The 16,662-nt window shown below is 40.1% G+C and overlaps 2 protein-coding genes across 3 annotated transcripts; both read left to right on the top strand.

Moving 5' to 3' along the window:
• Positions 1-221: 221 nt before the first annotated feature.
• On the top strand, positions 222-5,067 carry gsr (glutathione reductase). Its single transcript, XM_058650656.1, has 9 exons — positions 222-312; positions 430-577; positions 661-715; positions 806-905; positions 1,016-1,270; positions 2,705-2,816; positions 3,875-4,006; positions 4,264-4,397; positions 4,505-5,067. The coding sequence occupies exons 2-9, from the start codon at positions 556-558 to the stop codon at positions 4,652-4,654; spliced, it is 960 nt and encodes a 319-aa protein (XP_058506639.1). The 5' UTR covers positions 222-312; positions 430-555; the 3' UTR covers positions 4,655-5,067.
• A 536-nt stretch (positions 5,068-5,603) lies between these two features.
• slc30a9 (solute carrier family 30 member 9) lies at positions 5,604-16,026 on the top strand. 2 transcript variants are annotated; one of them, XM_058650338.1, is made up of 19 exons: positions 5,604-5,854; positions 6,209-6,358; positions 6,997-7,188; positions 7,342-7,389; positions 7,472-7,571; positions 8,423-8,515; positions 8,646-8,728; positions 9,306-9,364; positions 10,267-10,334; positions 11,333-11,491; positions 11,677-11,812; positions 11,913-11,952; positions 12,043-12,114; positions 12,391-12,498; positions 12,836-13,001; positions 13,811-13,940; positions 14,715-14,828; positions 14,935-15,014; positions 15,102-16,026. In XM_058650338.1, exons 2-18 carry the CDS (start codon positions 6,250-6,252, stop codon positions 14,977-14,979), a joined length of 1,722 nt encoding a protein of 573 aa, XP_058506321.1. In that variant the 5' UTR covers positions 5,604-5,854; positions 6,209-6,249; the 3' UTR covers positions 14,980-15,014; positions 15,102-16,026. The 2 variants fall into 2 exon arrangements, with proteins under 2 accessions (XP_058506321.1, XP_058506319.1); XM_058650336.1 differs by having other exon boundaries at positions 6,117-6,358.
• Positions 16,027-16,662: the final 636 nt, after the last annotated feature.

Raw genomic sequence — 16,662 nt, 5'->3', positions numbered from 1 at the left:
TTTTTTTTATTCAGATGGTGTTTCCCAGATGTCTTGTTTTGTCCGCAAACCCAAATGAGTCACTCTGATTGAAATAAAGAAACATATTCACGTGAATAAGCTGAAAAATAAGACGCTGTGTTCTAATTTTTTTTTTTTTTAAAAGACAGACAAATGAGTCATTGCAGCCCTAGTAAATTTAAATGCATCTTTCAGTGACTCACATGTGAGAAAAATAAACAATCTTTCCTTTGTGTTTGCAGAACGCTCAAGGCCAAAAGAGATGCTTACGTTGGCCGCCTGAACCACATTTATCGCAACAATCTTGACAAGGTAATTTCAAATTCATGTATCTCAATCTCTTCACTCCTGAACAGATATTTCACTCATTTCTGGACCAATAATGGAGAATGGAGAGCAAAAACAATGTCATCTGCTCCTTTTTTACAGGCTAAAATCCAATTCATTCAAGGTTTTGCCAGGTTCACAGATGACCCTGAGCCGACGGTGGAGGTCGGCGGGAGAAAGTACACAGCGCCGCACATCCTCATTGCCACTGGGGGGCAGCCTTCTCTTATGAGTGATGCTGAAGTTCCAGGTCAGACTCTATACTTATATATAACTTAAACACTATTTTTTTTTATTTATTTATCAGTCTGTTTTGTACCAAAATCATTTCAGGGGCAAGTCTGGGTATTACCAGCGACGGCTTTTTTGACCTTGAAACTCTGCCAAAGTAAGCTTATGTTAAATTCTCTGTAGAGTTTATTGAAGACCGTTAATTAGGAGCATTTGTGTTTATTAACTAAAATGCTGTTTCCAACAGACGCAGTGTGGTTGTGGGTGCTGGTTACATCGCAGTGGAGATGGCAGGCATCCTCTCCACTCTGGGCTCCAAAACATCTCTCATTATTCGACAAACGGGGGTAAAGAAATGACAACACAAACTAAAACACTGAGCTCAGTGATTTTTATTTAATAACGATTTAATATAATCGTTATTTGTGCTTGTCTTTGTTTTCTCTTTTCTCTGCAGGTTCTGAGGAACTTCGACAGCCTCATAAGTGCAAACTGCACCAAAGAGCTGCAGAACTCTGGCATAGACTTGTGGAAGAACTCGCAGGTGAAGTCCGTGAGTAAGACGGACAAGGGGCTGGAGGTGACGCTCGTCACCAAAGACGCGGAGAAGAATAACGGCGAGGAGAAGATCAGCACCATCCAGGAAGTGGACTCTCTATTGTGGGCCATCGGCAGGCAGCCCCACACCGCTGGTCTGAACCTCAGCAAGACGGTAACTGTCTGTTAGTGAGACATTTTCACAATATGTTCACTTTCAAAATGGAAGTGAACATATAGACAAACAAGAAATAGACAAATAGATACTTTATTTGTCCCCTTGCAGAAATTGGTTGCAGCAGCAATCACTGTTCATTTACGGTGATACCTCTGTCTCCCTCACGTCATTGTTTAACACTAGTTATATATGCAGAGTTTAAATATAACCAGGCCTGTATTAGAGCTGCAACTAACGATTATTTTCGTAATTGATTAATCTGTTGATTATTTTCTCAATTGATCGAGCAGTCCATAAAATGTCAGAAAACGTTAAGAAATGTCGATCAGTGTTTGTCGAACCTGGAAATGACGATGTTCTCAAATGTCTTGTTTTGTCCACAAACTGAAATGATTCAGTTTTAATGATTTCTTTGTTATGTGGAGCAAAGACATGAAGAAAATATTCACATTTAAGAGTAGTAGTTAATCGATTACTTAATCTAAATTGGATCCGTTTGAAAATGCTGCTGTCCATAAACTCCTGTGAAGCATTTTAGTCTGAACGTGCTGAAACGTTGATGTAGTTACTTGTATTCACATCCTGTCTGGTTCTTCAATCTTCATTCTAGACAATCGACTTTTCAGCTAAGAAGGAAAAGGAAAAGGTTACTTTGACCTCAGTATCGGCCTTCTAAAAGAAATGCTTTCAACTTCTCAATGTTGGTGTCTCTCACTGTGAGTGCTTTGTGAAACTAAGTAAACAACCGGGGAGGGGAAAGGAGAGTCTGCTTTTCTGCTTTCACGGGCCCAGACATGCCCAGTGTACCTGAGTGGTCACACATTATGGGTTTTTAGGTGTGCTAGTATGCACTCAGATTACTTCTGATACCGAGCCCTAACATTCACCTGCACACAGGTGTTTTTTTGTCTTAAAATGCTTTGATGTTATCAAATAAAAAACATAGTAGTGTGGATGGAGTCAAAGCCGTGTTTCATTGCTGGCAGCAGAGAGAAGTGAGTGACCAGATTGTCTATTTAAAGGAAGTAAAGTTGAATAGGCATTTCTAACTGATGCCTAGGTAACTCATTTATTACCTGTTATTGAGTGTTTTATGACCAACACCACAATTTGTTGACTTAAAACCAAGATAAACATCACCACAGTGTTCAGTGAGGACCCGTTTTCCTGTGTATTCGGGTTCATATGAAACAGTTTGACCCTCTTTTTTTTTTTTTTTCACAATTTCTTTGATATGCAGTTTAACAAATGAAGTACATATTTTAATACAATATAAAGAAAAGAACAAATGCTTAATGTAAGCAAAGTCAGTACATTTATATTCTCTGGTTCTTAATTTCATATTTCAGTTTGACCCTCTTCAGCACCATGAAGTGTTCATTAAAATGTGCACAGAATAATCGACATATCATATTTCCAACTGGTTTGCAGGGTGTGGATACAGATGCAAGAGGTCACATCATTGTGGATGAATTCCAGAACACCAATCGACCTGGGATCTACGCGTTGGGAGATGTTTGTGGCAAAGCTCTTCTCACACCCGGTAGGAAGATTTATGATTTGTGTCTCATCACACAAATCACTCTACACATGTTAAAACCACAAGTGTAGCAAGTACTAGAGTTTGAAAGCGGATGCTGAGGTTTTCTAACACGAGTTGGAATACATTTATATATATATATGTATATATATGCAAAAAAATTATTCAAGGCGTTATTCAAGGATTTTATTTTAGAAGTGTTGCTACACTGCCTCGGGGGAACTGTAATTTATGAGGTTAATTCATGTAAACAGGTAGGGTATTTCAGAGGTCTCATGCAGCCCGCCACTTATTCTTACGTTATAATTAGTCATTGCTGTATGTTTTTTTTTTTTTTTTATAGATTCATTTTGCATCATAAATACTTTTATATTTTGGACTATTTATCGTTCCATATACAAAACAAACACCTTTATTTTGAAATCATGTGAAATATCATCATGAATATTATAAATATTGTTTATTTTTCTCAAAAAGTTGAACGGCCCCTGACTGACCAAACTAGACACTCAATGGCCCCCAGATATTTTTGAGTTTTTATCATGTTGATAATTCCTGTGCTGTATATTTTTCCCATTCTTGTTTTAAACAAGGTTTTTGTGATATTTAAATTTAATTTTCTTTTTGCTCTCTTTTTGGTGCTCTTAATTTATTTATTTAAATCGTTGTGCTCTTTCTTGTAGTGTAAGCCTCTAATTAGGGGGTTTACTTTGGTGGTTTGGTTTCTTTTTCTCTTTTCTTAAGTTATTGATTGTGACGTGACGGAGCAACTGCAACTAAACAATTTCTTCCGGGATTATAGAAGTATTCTGATTCTGATTCTTAGAGACTAGATCTGCCTGAACAAAAACAAACAAAAGAAATCCATCAATACATCACACTGTGAAATTAGATTTGCAATAAGTAAAAGTAATTTTTCACAAAATAGTGCAGATTAAAACACCTGTGATAGTTCAAAATCATGGGATTGTGATTAGTTTGAGATCATTTGTAGGCAGATTAAACATTTGTAGGCCATTTATATGAATTTGGATTCTTTTTTACGTTGCATGTTTTGGCAGTTGCCATTGCTGCGGGCAGAAAGCTGGCACACAGGCTGTTTGAGGGCAAGAAGGACTCCAAGTTGGACTACTCCAGTATTCCCACAGTGGTGTTCAGCCACCCACCCATCGGCACAGTGGGCCTCACAGAAGGTGGGTACTAGAGCTGCAGCTAACAGATATTTTCATCATCGATTAATCTCCACTGGGACAAAGAAATCAGAAAGTATTCACATTTAAGAAGTTGGAAAATCAGAGAGCTTTAATAAACACTCAAACTGATCAATGGACTATCAAAATAGTTGAGAATTGATGTCGTAATCACTTCATGATTTCTGCTCTAATGGGCACAAAAACATTGACATTACTGTTTCACAACAATTCCTAAACATGTTGTGTTCATGAAACAGAGGAGGCCATCACATCTTGGGGAAAGGAGAATTTGAAGATCTACAAGACTTCTTTTACTCCAATGTATCACGCTATCACAAGCAGGAAGAGTCAGTGCATCATGAAGCTGGTGTGTGTGGGCAAGGAGGAGAAGGTAAAAGCAACGTCATGCACAATGTCCATATGTTTGCCTCTTATACACAACAGCAAGTGATAATGATTGAAAAAAAATACTGAATTTGAATTGTCTTGTGTCCTCAGGTGGTGGGCCTGCACATGCAGGGCCTGGGCTGTGACGAGATGCTGCAGGGTTTTTCTGTGGCCATCAAAATGGGCGCTACCAAAGCAGACTTTGACAAGACTATTGCCATTCACCCCACCTCATCTGAAGAATTTGTCACCATGCGTTAAAGCAAGCAGTCTTCATCGCTCTCACTACAGCTTGACAGCTGGTCTTTTTTTTTTTAGGATAAAAAACCTATATACTTCCAATTTTCTTTCATTTAAGTGACCTTATTTGTGAACACTGAATCCTTTATTTCTAATTTTCCATCTAAATGGTCATGAGTCATGGCCTCCTTGAACTGTACATTTGAAGGATCGTGAAATGGAAGTGGTGGATCTGCCGGTATTGTTGTCAAGTGAATGAGAAGCAGAAGACCTCTCCTCTCTTATATTGTATTGTGTGTTTTGTGATTTGTCATGTATGAGCACTGCTGCTTCTTGTGGCCCCTATTTACTACCAATGAAAGGTCATAGTGTAAATCCACTGTACTGTTTTCAAGATTCAATAAAGCTGGCAGGTTTGTCTTACTTATTGAAAATCTTTTATCCTCCTGTGTTTGACTCAGCTTTGTGTTGTTTTAATTGTGTGGCGTGTCGCCATGGCTCGCCCATGACTGCCTCTCCCTGTCTGAGTGGGTTGGGCATTTTGCAATGATTTAAGTATGTGGACAGAGGGAGCTGTGCTCCTGCTTTAACCTAAGAGTGACCCTTCTGCCAAGCCAAATCTAAGATGAAATCTGTTTAATTTCAGTATAAAAATAGACTGGGTATTAATTTATATTTACAGGTTTATGTGAAAAATAAAACGTCTATAAAGATACTTAAAAGTCTTTAAAAACATGTTAATATTTATACATTACTAGGTGCTGTCTGTGAGGACACGTGTGTGTATATAATTATTAAAGACACTTTAAATATCTAAAATATATCTAAACATAGTCTGTTACATGAACACTATCTTTGTGTTTAGTCATGGAACAAAGGTGACCCTCTCGCAGCTTTATATAATCTCGCGATATCATTTATCGTTCTAATGAAACGTGATCTGAAGCCGACGGTCTCACGAGAACAGCGCCAACGTCAGTGACGTGTGTCACTGGTCACGAAAGCCGAAAGAAGTCGTTGTGGACAAGTTATAATCGTATATTTACACTCCGGAGCAGGAGGTGGTGGTCTTGCGTCTAATACTTGTTCTACAACGTTAAAATCGAAGAAGAAGAAAAAGGTCACGTGTGCATGTGTTTATAGCTGTGTATCATCCATAGATTTGGTCATAGATTCACAAAATGGACACACACGATGCGGGACATTCTTCACACACATAAGGTAATGTTTTTTTCCTAATGACTTTATCTAGATCTACACAGTAGTCAGTGGCAGGTGCTTTTTTGAGTAAGTTAAATTGTTAAAACAGCACTTGTTAGTCGGTGCTAACGATGTTAGCATACTGAGCTAGGTAGCCGCAGCAGCAGCGTCAGAGGCGTCATAAGCTGAGCAGCAGCAGCGGTTCAGAGTTTAGTGTCAGCTGTGGGGAACATTTGAGTTTGCTTGTTGTCCTGTTAACGTCTCTGTCTTATGGCACCGTTAGGTGTCGAGAGGCGAGGTATGAACCGTCTCTGAATGACATGCGGACTCATGCTAACAAGGCAGTGACCGGCGGCTGTTTGTGACTCTGCCTAGCAAGTTCCTACTCTCCGGTGCCGAGCTCCGCCACAGCGAGGATGTTCCCCAGCTTGGCCCACAAACCGTGGCATGTCTTCGGCAGGGTCTCCATACAGAACAGGGCGTTCCTGTCACAGCGGTGCCCGAGGTTTCCCCAGCTGTGTCACGGTGAGGACACTCGCATCCAGCGGCTACAAGACCTGAGCTACACATTTGTTACACGCTATGTTGTGCTATTACCCTGCTAAAAAGTTGCGTCAATTAGATTTTAAGTTATTACGTTTTTATAGTGCATACCTTTTATAATTGACAATCAATTCAACAAGTTTGGAATTGTACCTTGCAGAGTGAATACTTATAGCCTTATAACACGCGACAAACATGGTGTTTTAATAACAGTGATTTATGAAGAGATTCACCAGCAATGACAGTAATTGTTGGTATGGTTACAACAAGTAATCATTGAATCATATAGAATTATGAATTAACAATTACATAATTTAACAGTTAAACCAAAACAGAGAAACTAGGACTTCACATAGCTTAAACCAGAAGTTATTTTTTGTACTGATTGTAAACAACAACATTGAGAACGTGAAAAGCATGGTTTTGAGCAGCATTAGGCTTTTAGACCACCAGTATCTGTATGTGATGGTTAGTAATAATGTAACAACTACCAACAGAAAGTATTGTATTATTATTATTGATTATCAGTCAATTACATTATTAATCACCAATTATTTTGATAATCGATAAACAAGTTGAGTGTTTTTCATGTTTACATTCAAACACGTTGTGTCTCACAGGATGGCAGAGCAGAGGCGTACACTGTCTGTGGTTCAGCCTTCCAGACTGCCGCGTTGCTTCTTTAGGACTGAGCAAAGTGCAATACTACTCTACCTCCTCTGGCAGCAGCAAAGATGGTCCTCCGAAATCCACATCAGATGGTGCTCCATCAGCAGAAAATATCTTGTCCAGTGCTGCAAAAACCCCATTAGGTAACAAACTACTGTCTCCATCAACTTGTTTTTCTGTTCTTACCATTATGTCTGCCACTGCCATGAATGTCATTTACTCTGTTTAGCTGAGACACTGTTTTGTCGTTACCCTGTATGAACACATTCTTTCTTTATGTTTGTCTCCCTGTGTAGGTTTCACACCTCAGGGCTTGACTAAAGCTGAGCAGATTCAAGTGAAAGGTATTGAACAATGCTTTGTACCGTTCACACTGTGGGTACGATTTTCTGGCTTGCCTCATTTTCCCTCTGTTGTTATATGCAGTTCGGGCAGTGCTGAAGAAAAGGGATTATGGAGCCAAGTACACTCAGAACAACTTTATCACAGCAGTCAGAGCCATGAATGAGTTCTGCCTCAAATCAAGGTAATACCTGCCCATCAAAGATCAATGTAAAGTTTAATGTAAGTGGAAACACAGTAATGTCAGTGCCTAGATGAATGAACAATATTAAATAGTCACTCTGTACGTGTACATGCACAGTTAATTCGAGCTAAGGCCATAGTCCGACTAAGACAGGCAATCGGGCAACTTGCAGAGTTGTATACATTTTGAGGAGAAAATTGACTTACTGGCCGTACGTCTGACTCTGCCTCCGTAGGTATCTCTCTATAAACTAGTGCGTTTCCCGTTTTACCTTTTATGTCAGAAGAGCGGTGATGTGGACGGTGAGATGGATGTTTCTTACCTGCTGTACATGTTAATCGTGATACAAATTAGATGGAGCATCTTGGTGCTCTTGTGGTTGCTGTGTTGTCCTTAGAAAGACGCCACCGCAGTATGATTTTCGGCAACAGTACTGCAGTTTATAAGTCGTCTCCTTCTACTTCTGGGTCAAAGACCAGGGAGTAAACTGTGACCAAGTCCGACTCCATTCCGACTAAGCGAATACATGCAGAAGTAATCGGACTATGAATCGCATTATCCAGGTATGTTAGTATGATTTAGGCTCAATTTTAGTTGGACTAACGTGTTTGCATGACAGTAAGAAAACTGAAATATTGTCCTAGTCCGACTAAAACCGGAGTTTTGACATGCATGTAAATGCACCCAGTCTCCTCAGGGTTTGCTAAGATGCAGACAGCCTTCAACTGTAGCACGCATTCCTTGCCTGCAGTTAATCAGTGAACATGCTGCTCATATTAACTAATGAACGACTGGCTAACATCATTTAACCTGCATCGGTTTTCTCACCCCCTCTGCTCATGTGTTCACAGTGATCTGGAGCATCTTCGCAAGATCAGAAGACGCAGCCCCCACGAAGACACAGAGGCTTTCACTGTCTTCCTGCGGTCAGACGTTGAGGCCAAGTTAGTTCTGATTGACCTCTACCAGCACACAGAATACATATTCCATACAGTTATTCTTTGTAGCAACAGTTTCCACTGCTATTTTCTCAAACTTTCCCTCATTTCTTTTATTTCTCTTTGTGATTATCAGAGCACTGGACGTTTGGGGAAGCCATGAAGCTTTAGCCCGAGAGAAAAATGTCAGGAAAGAGGTGGAGAGAGAGTATCATGAAAGTATGTCTCCTTTTTTTTTCTGGCTGCATGCACGTCTTTGAGAATCTTTGAGAAAAACATGTCACAAAGTCAGATTTTGATGTGTATTATGCTAAGCTAAGATAATTGGAAGCATGTATGAGTGTGTATGTGTGTGGTATTAATCTTCTCATCCAACTCTGTGCTAAAAAGTGTTTGTATTGGCTAATCTGACCGATTAATCTGTCGGTCATTAACTTGATCATTGTTTGTGCCACCACAATGTCAATGAGTTGACATTGTCTATTATTATACTGACAGTCAATTTTTTTGTGAAGTTTAATTTCACCTCTGTTTCATTCACACATACCCCCCCCCCCCACATTTTCTTTTGTTACACCCTTTTAATTTGTTACTTCTGACAACAAGAACAATTGAATCGGGGAACAAATTATCACATTTTAGAATGTTTCCCTTGAAAAATATCTTAAACAATTATCAATAAATAGTAGATGTTTGTGGATTAATTAATTAAGATTATAGTGTGTGAGTTTTTTTGCCCCAACCTTTTTTCTTATTGGCGAATTGTATCATTTGTATTTCATTCTCTGATCTCCAGACACTTTTCGCAATCAGCAATTGCTGAAAGAATACAAAGACTTCTGGGGAAACACAAAGGTGATGACTTTTGTTTCTTCCCTGTCAGTTTGTTTGATTATATGATGAAGTCTCCAAGTGTTTTTTAAATGTGAAAGGGAAAGTAGTGAAGTGGGCGGTCGTGTTTTGTGCTCTAATAACAACAGGTGGTGTTTGTGTGACCTTTGTCCCCGTTGTAGAGGTCACTGCTACTGTATGACAACGGCATTGTCTGCTGACATTCATGGACGTTCCAGTCTATAGCGCATAATGCCGCAGTTATTTCTGTTTTCCTCTGACATGTCATGGTTATAGTCTTGCCCTGCTGGCTTGTTTATGTAGTGAATCCCCACTCAAAGAGATCAAGTCAAATATTATTTTCATAATTAATTGAGTAGTTGTTTGGTCCATAAAATGTCATAAAATGTTTATAGGGCTTTCCCAAACCTGGAAATTATGATCTTGAATGTCTTGTTTTGACCACAAAGGAAAATGATTTGGTTTTAATGAAACTGAAACATTAGAAAGCTTGTTTTAATTATTAAAAAACAGACTAATAAATAGATTATTGAAATAATTGACAATATATTGATTACCTAAAAAGGAATTTCCCAGATTTTCTATGTAATTCCAGGCCCATAGGGGCTAAATGAGGACTTTTGCACAGTACAGTTTTGACTACTACTCTTAATAGTCATGCAGACATGTTTTTGTGTAATATGCCTACTGCTCTTTTCTGTGGCTCTCTTTAAAAACACATCTTCACCATTACCATCCCTTTTTAAATGGTTTCTAATGAAGAGTATCTTTGGGACAGCATCTCGTTTGTGGACCCTTTTTGCTTTCTTTTTGTCAATCAGAGTTTATTCAGTCTGAATGTGTGTACGCGCGCTGTTGCACATTTGCGCCGCATTTTAATTGTCACGTTTCCTTGTTTTCTAAAGCCTCGATCAGGCCAGAGGGCAACGTTTCTGCAGGGACCGGGGAAAGTGGTCATGGTCGCTATATGCATGTAAGTTTTTAATCCTCACTACAGTTTTTCCCAAGTGCTTTGAGACTTAACTGAGTTTGAGCTGTGGCACGCACAGTGGGAGGTTTTGGATTAGCGAAAAAAGAGGAGGAAAAGATTTATGAACTTGAATTGGGAACTGCATCGGACTTCATCTCACATGAGGTCATGTGGCCCGTCGGATTAGGATGATTGTGTTAGTGTTAGTGGACACGTGCAGTCACATGAACGGCAGACAAAGACACACAGGACTTCATTAGTGAAGATCACATTTCAGGAGATCTGGGCGTAAAAGCTGTGAATAGTTTTTTCCCAAATTCTAATCAAAAAAGAAAAACTGACAAGAGTAAAAGTGTTACAAATTCTGTTTTCAGTCCAAATTAGGCTACATTTACAGATCTGACTTTTGTTTCATTGATGTGTGAACAAAGCAAGTCTGGTATTAGTGACTTGTCGTGTATGTGGTCCTTGGTCAGATTTGTCTTTAGTTTATTGGGATCCAACATTTGCTACTACACTAAAGTATCTTTTCTGTCTGTCTTTTCCTGTTGTACAGCAGTCAAAGATAAGACATATACACACAATGAAACTTAGCCCTAACTGTAACCATCACAGTTAACCCCCAAACTTTACCATAACCGTAACCTAAACTTTATTCTCTAACCTTATCCATAAAACCAAATCCTACTACATTCATGTACACACACACACACACACACACACACAAGCCCCTTTACTGTCATTGATGGTTCAGATTGATGTCTCTGACATTGTTTACCAAAAAAAAAGATACAGCCTTATAAATCTTTAATTTCTTTTGACTGTTTTCTTGTTTTTATACCTTGGAAGTTAATGACATTCATGTCATTTGATCACATTTGTTCAGAGTTGATCGGCAGGGCCTGTAAAACACGATAAATCTCTGAAGAACCTCTGCCACATCTCTTAGAACATGGAATGTCTCTGATAACAAACCCTGACTGCTTCATCCTCGTCCTCAGCAATGGGCTGAACTTCTTCTTTAAGCTCCTGGCTTGGGTGTACACCGGATCTGCCAGCATGTTCTCCGAGGCCATCCACTCTCTGGCCGACACCTGCAACCAGGGTCTGCTCGCCCTGGGAATCAGCCAGTCCGTCCGCAACCCGGACGCTGGGCACCCGTAAGCACCACACCTTACTTTTCACACCTTACTACTGGAAAGAAGATGATTTCACACAAGATTGTGTACATGTATATGTATGTAATGTCAGAGATGTCAATTGCAGTATTAAAAACAACGTTTGTCTCTAAATATCGACTATAATAATATAATATAATATTTTTTTGTGTGTGTGTTTTTTTCAGGTACGGATTCTCCAACATGCGCTACATTGCCTCCCTCATCAGTGGCGTGGGCATTTTTATGATGGGAGCTGGCCTCTCCTGGTATCATGGTATCATGGGACTGCTGCACCCAGAGCCCATCCAGTCACTGTTATGGGTGAGTGTGTGTGTGTGTGTGTCTGGGCCAGCTCTCGTCTGTCAGAGAACATCGTTTGAAGGATAACAATGACGTGCCCTGTTTGGTTTTTGTGTTACAGGCTTACTGTATTTTGGCGGGTTCTCTGGTGTCTGAAGGAGGTGAGTTATCAAAGATGAACTGACTGACTTTTGATGTTTTGAATGGGAGTGTGCCGAGTTTAACGTCTCTTTTGTTTTTTTCGTTCTCAGCCACACTACTTGTCGCCGTCAATGAGATAAAGAGAAGTGCCCTCCAGCATGGGGTGTCTTTTTACGAATATGGTAAGAGCAACGCAAAATACTGTGACATGGTCACGTTTCAGATTACTAAGCACTTTGAGACTGAGGTGCAGGAGGCAAGGACTGAATTCTAATTGAGTTGAATTACATGTGACACTGTTTTTGAATGACCTTTGTCTGTAACAAGATGGCTGTTAAACATTTTTTAACAGCCATCAGCCATACAACGTTTTTTTCTCTTTGCCAGAAGTTGCTCATGTTAAATTCAGTGCTCAATTCCATGTGTGACTGTGGTCTTGTGTTGTTTGTTATGTGCAGTGATGCAGAGTCGAGACCCCAGCACTAACGTGGTGCTGCTGGAGGACACCGCTGCTGTTTTAGGAGTCATCTTGGCTGCTGGCTGCATGGGACTCACCTCACTCACAGGTAAGGTCAAAAAAAAAAAGACACGGATACTTCACTTTATGTTAAATCTACACCCACTGGCCACTTTATTAGGTACACAATAAAGTGGCATAAGCAGCACCAGTGTGGTCTTTTGCTGCTGTTACCTCTGGCATCGACTAGGCCTTTTTCACTCTGTTAAACCTAGAGATGGTTATGTGTGAAAGTCCTAGTGGATCAGCAGTGTCTCACACCAAACCACCACGCCACATTCACTGTCCCTTAAATGCCCTTTCTTCCTCACTCTCTCGTTCTCGTTCACATTCACGTTCCTAAACTCTGACCAACTTTTTCTTTATTTGTCGCGTGTTTTCCTCAGGTAACCCGTACTATGACAGCTTGGGCTCGCTCGGCGTGGGCACACTGCTGGGCGCCGTCTCGGCCTTCCTAATCTACACCAACACCGAGGCTCTGCTGGGACGCTCCATACAGCCTGAGCGTGTACAGAAGCTCACGGAGTTCCTGGAGAACGACCCAGCCGTAAGGTCAGCAAACGAGAAGATACACACACACACACACACACACAGTCACATGATGCTGTCACCGCTATAAGAACACTAAGCAGGTGCTGTTGATTTCAAATCCTCACAGTGTCACTACAGTCTCCTACAGTTAATGAGTGTCATTCAAGCTTAAAATAGACTACCTGGTATTCACTAGATTTAATCTGCAAACGTCTTCAGGGACAGCTTTAATCGGGGATTAATGCCTCAGTCACAACATGACATGGGTTTTGCAGGACAGTCAAAAATTATTTTAATACAACATTAATTGTTTTTTTTTTAATTATATTTTATGACAATACTTTTAATGTTTGAAAGACACTGACGACACCAAGCGTGGATGACTTAAGACTTGTAAAACACTTCTCAGGTGTATTTGAACTCTATTTAAGAATAATCAGGAATAATAATGACCTGGATAAGCAGCAGATACGTGTAAAAATGATTGTATTTATTCATAGAAATGACTATAATATGCACCTCGCAGGCGGCAATTTCTTTTTATTTTGATGGAAAGAGGATTAAATGTAGCTCGAATCGTGATCCTCAAACTACCCGGCAGTTTTAAGTCTCTGAGGAGGAGGAGGCGGGAATATTTTCCTAAAATGTTTAGGAAAAAAGATATTTTTAAGACTTTATTAAAATGTAATCCCTGTTTTTAAAAGCTTTTCAGAATCTGTAGATTGACCGTAACACTGTCATCACACTTCCTCTATCCTAACATTATAAGGAGGTTTTTGTTATGAACACCTGAGATTTTTCTGTCATGTTTTCCTTTATTTTCCGTGCAGAGCCATCCACGATGTGAAGGCCACTGACATAGGACTGAGTAAAGTGCGTTTCAAGGCTGAAGTTGACTTTGACGGCCGAGTTGTGACACGCTCGTATCTGGAAAAACAAGACATTGACCAAATCCTATTTGTGAGTGGTTTTTCACTTTTGAACGTTGATGGTAAACATTTGTTAAAATTGTTTTATCTAGATATTTGGCTTCTCTGATACCAAGTGGTAAAGAAAACCATCTTTTTAATACAATCCCCCTGTGTTCATATCATTTATAAAAACTTAACGACAAGAGTCCATGTGGTTGATGTTTGTGCTTCTGCTGAGGTAGAACAGACTATCAGACGTCTCTCTCTCTCTATCTTGAAGTATCCCTTCAAGACTCCTCTCTATTGAGAGCACGTCCTCTACGGACACTTACTGTGCACTCTAGGGTGCACTGCTTTGCCTCCTGACCACTTAATACTCACTTCACCTTCTGTACCAAAGCTTTGAAAGAAATCAAACATCGACCGAGTATTCTGTAATTCAAGGCGGTTTAACTGCGCTATTGTCCCTTTTTTGCAGTTAGGAAGGATTGATTTTGTTTAACCCCCAGATAATTCACCTGTTTATTTACTTAAAAAGTTAAGGCTAAATCCGCACTACTTGATTTTGAATTAAACATGCATTCTCAATGAGCCAGAGTGCCTTTTAGTCTGGAAACTTTGTGGAAAACAGTGCAGTTACCCACATTCAATCCCAGATTAGTTCTTCTCTTGGCAAGCTCCGTTGAGGGATGTTGATGCATCACCAAATTAATATTTGTGAAGCTGAAAAGCTCATCTGAAAACCTGAAAACACCATTTTCAAATGAATAAAATGAGGATGTCGCCTCAGTGTGTTCAGTTTTGTGTTTTTTTGTCTCTACAGGAAATCCAGCAGGTCAAGACTCCTGAGGAGCTGGAGAACTTCATGCTGAAACACGGGGAGAACATCATTGACACGCTCGGAGCCGAAGTGGACCGTTTGGAGAAAGAACTCAAGGTACTAAAACATAAACCTGGAAACACAACCTGCACATCAACGTTGTACTTTTAAGCAGTGTCGGACACATGCACGCATTATCTACTTCTGCTTTGCTCCTTCACAGCAACGTAACCCAGAGGTTCGCCACGTAGATTTGGAGATACTATAATCCTCCCTGGCGTCTGCTGAGGAAACTTGAGGAAGGTCACAGCAACGTAACCCAGAGGTTCGCCACGTAGATTTGGAGATACTATAATCCTCCCTGGCGTCTGCTGAGAAAACTTGAGGAAGGTGAAATGAGGAGCGAGGCCACCTTCACGATCTGCGACAGCCATGAAACAAGCATCAGTCTCTGCACATGTCATCGTGTCTTACTGTTAAGTCCTACAACCTCCGTTCCCAAAAGACCGGGTCTGTTACTTCATCTTCACTTAGCTTTCACTAGATATTCAACCTGAGTCTCAGACTGAGAGGACTGTGTTAGCCGTCTCCCCCGGATTTTAAGAGAAGTGTAAAAACCTTTCGAATTGCTTGAACTCGTGTTCCTCCATGAATGTGTCTGGATGTGGTGGGAAAACACGTCTGAATCAAAACCAACAAGGACCAGTAATCACTCGCTAGACTTTCTCTTAACATTAAGCTTGAAGTACAATGACAGGTTCATTAATACAAGGGAAACCTGAGAACTACGTATTTGTGCTGAACTATTTAATTAGTAGACGATATTTTTTCTTTTCTTTTTAATGTAAAAAATAACGTGAGGTGCTGACAATGCAGAGTTTACCATGACTAGATTTTATTGCCGTTACCGAAAAAGCTTGCAAATTTCAGGTTGTTGAGATTTAATTTGTAATATAATAGATTTAAGGACTGAACTGATGTTTAATACAGAAGCACTCCGACGAGCGTCCGCTTGTGCAGAAACAACAACAACAAAAAAAATTAGGAGGTAAAGTTAAAAGTCTAACTAACACAACTAGTTAATGAACACGTAGTGGTCGTCTTTATCTTTGCAGAAGTTCAAATCATTCAGTGTGGACATGACATGATATACAGCGGGCAGCTGAACGCCAACGTTCTCCAAATTTAGCGGGTGGTCACTTTTTTCTGCTTCTGGTCGACGGCTGATCGACAGATAAGTGAAGTAATGAAGGATCCACTCGGTGTAAATAAGCAGCCGAAGAACTACAGCAGGCAAATGGACCAGCCCCCCCCCCCCCCCCCCCCCCCCCCCCCATTTAATCAATCAATGCCATTTTGCAGGGTGTCACAGTGTGTACCAAAATTTCAGCGTTACTGGAAAGGTGGACTTGTGTTTTTGAAGGTGTGAACAATTTCATATTTACCTTTGGTTACTACGATGTTGCCGCTGCTGAAGGACTTGGAATAAATTTGAAGTAATTTATTAAATTATATTGCTTTCCCTCACTGTCACTGACTTGTTTCTTTGAATGTTCTCCCCTTGAGTGTAGTTTTTTTTCCTGGGTACCGGAGACATGCAGATTGGGGTTTTTGGACACTTGTGTAGTTCTGCAACAAATAATCAATTATCAAAAATGCTTCTGTAATTTCAGCTTCTTAAATGTGACCATGCTCTGATCTCTTTACTCCAGTGACGGTGAGCGGAACTAAACATTAGAAAACGTCATCATTTTGAGGTTTGGATCAACATTTCCCATCCTTTTCTGCATTTTATGGAACATTCAACTGATTAATCATGTAAGACAACAACTGTCCACTGAAGTAGCAGTATCTGTTTAAATGATGTCGAATCTTTGTATGGTTACCACTGACGGAATGAAATCATTTCACAAAACAGTCGCTTGGCGGCCCCTTTGTGGCCCCAGGGGCC

This window comes from Solea solea, chromosome 14 (genome assembly GCF_958295425.1).
Source record: "Solea solea chromosome 14, fSolSol10.1, whole genome shotgun sequence".
Taxonomy (NCBI): domain Eukaryota; kingdom Metazoa; phylum Chordata; class Actinopteri; order Pleuronectiformes; family Soleidae; genus Solea; species Solea solea.
The sequence above is the reverse complement of the archived record's forward strand: the minus strand, read 5'-3'. Positions and strand labels throughout refer to the sequence as shown.

Excerpts from the sequence above, each read along its gene's own strand:
- slc30a9 (XM_058650338.1), top strand. The coding sequence starts at position 6,250 with ATGTTCCCCAGCTTGGCCCACAAACCGTGGCATGTCTTCGGCAGGGTC. Across the intron at positions 12,115-12,390 it reads GGTGTCTTTTTACGAATATG|TGATGCAGAGTCGAGACCCC; the intron begins GTAAGAGCAACG and ends TGTTATGTGCAG. Across the intron at positions 14,829-14,934 it reads GTTTGGAGAAAGAACTCAAG|CAACGTAACCCAGAGGTTCG; the intron begins GTACTAAAACAT and ends GCTCCTTCACAG.
- gsr (XM_058650656.1), top strand. The coding sequence starts at position 556 with ATGAGTGATGCTGAAGTTCCAG. Across the intron at positions 578-660 it reads GAGTGATGCTGAAGTTCCAG|GGGCAAGTCTGGGTATTACC; the intron begins GTCAGACTCTAT and ends AAATCATTTCAG. Across the intron at positions 4,007-4,263 it reads CACAGTGGGCCTCACAGAAG|AGGAGGCCATCACATCTTGG; the intron begins GTGGGTACTAGA and ends TTCATGAAACAG.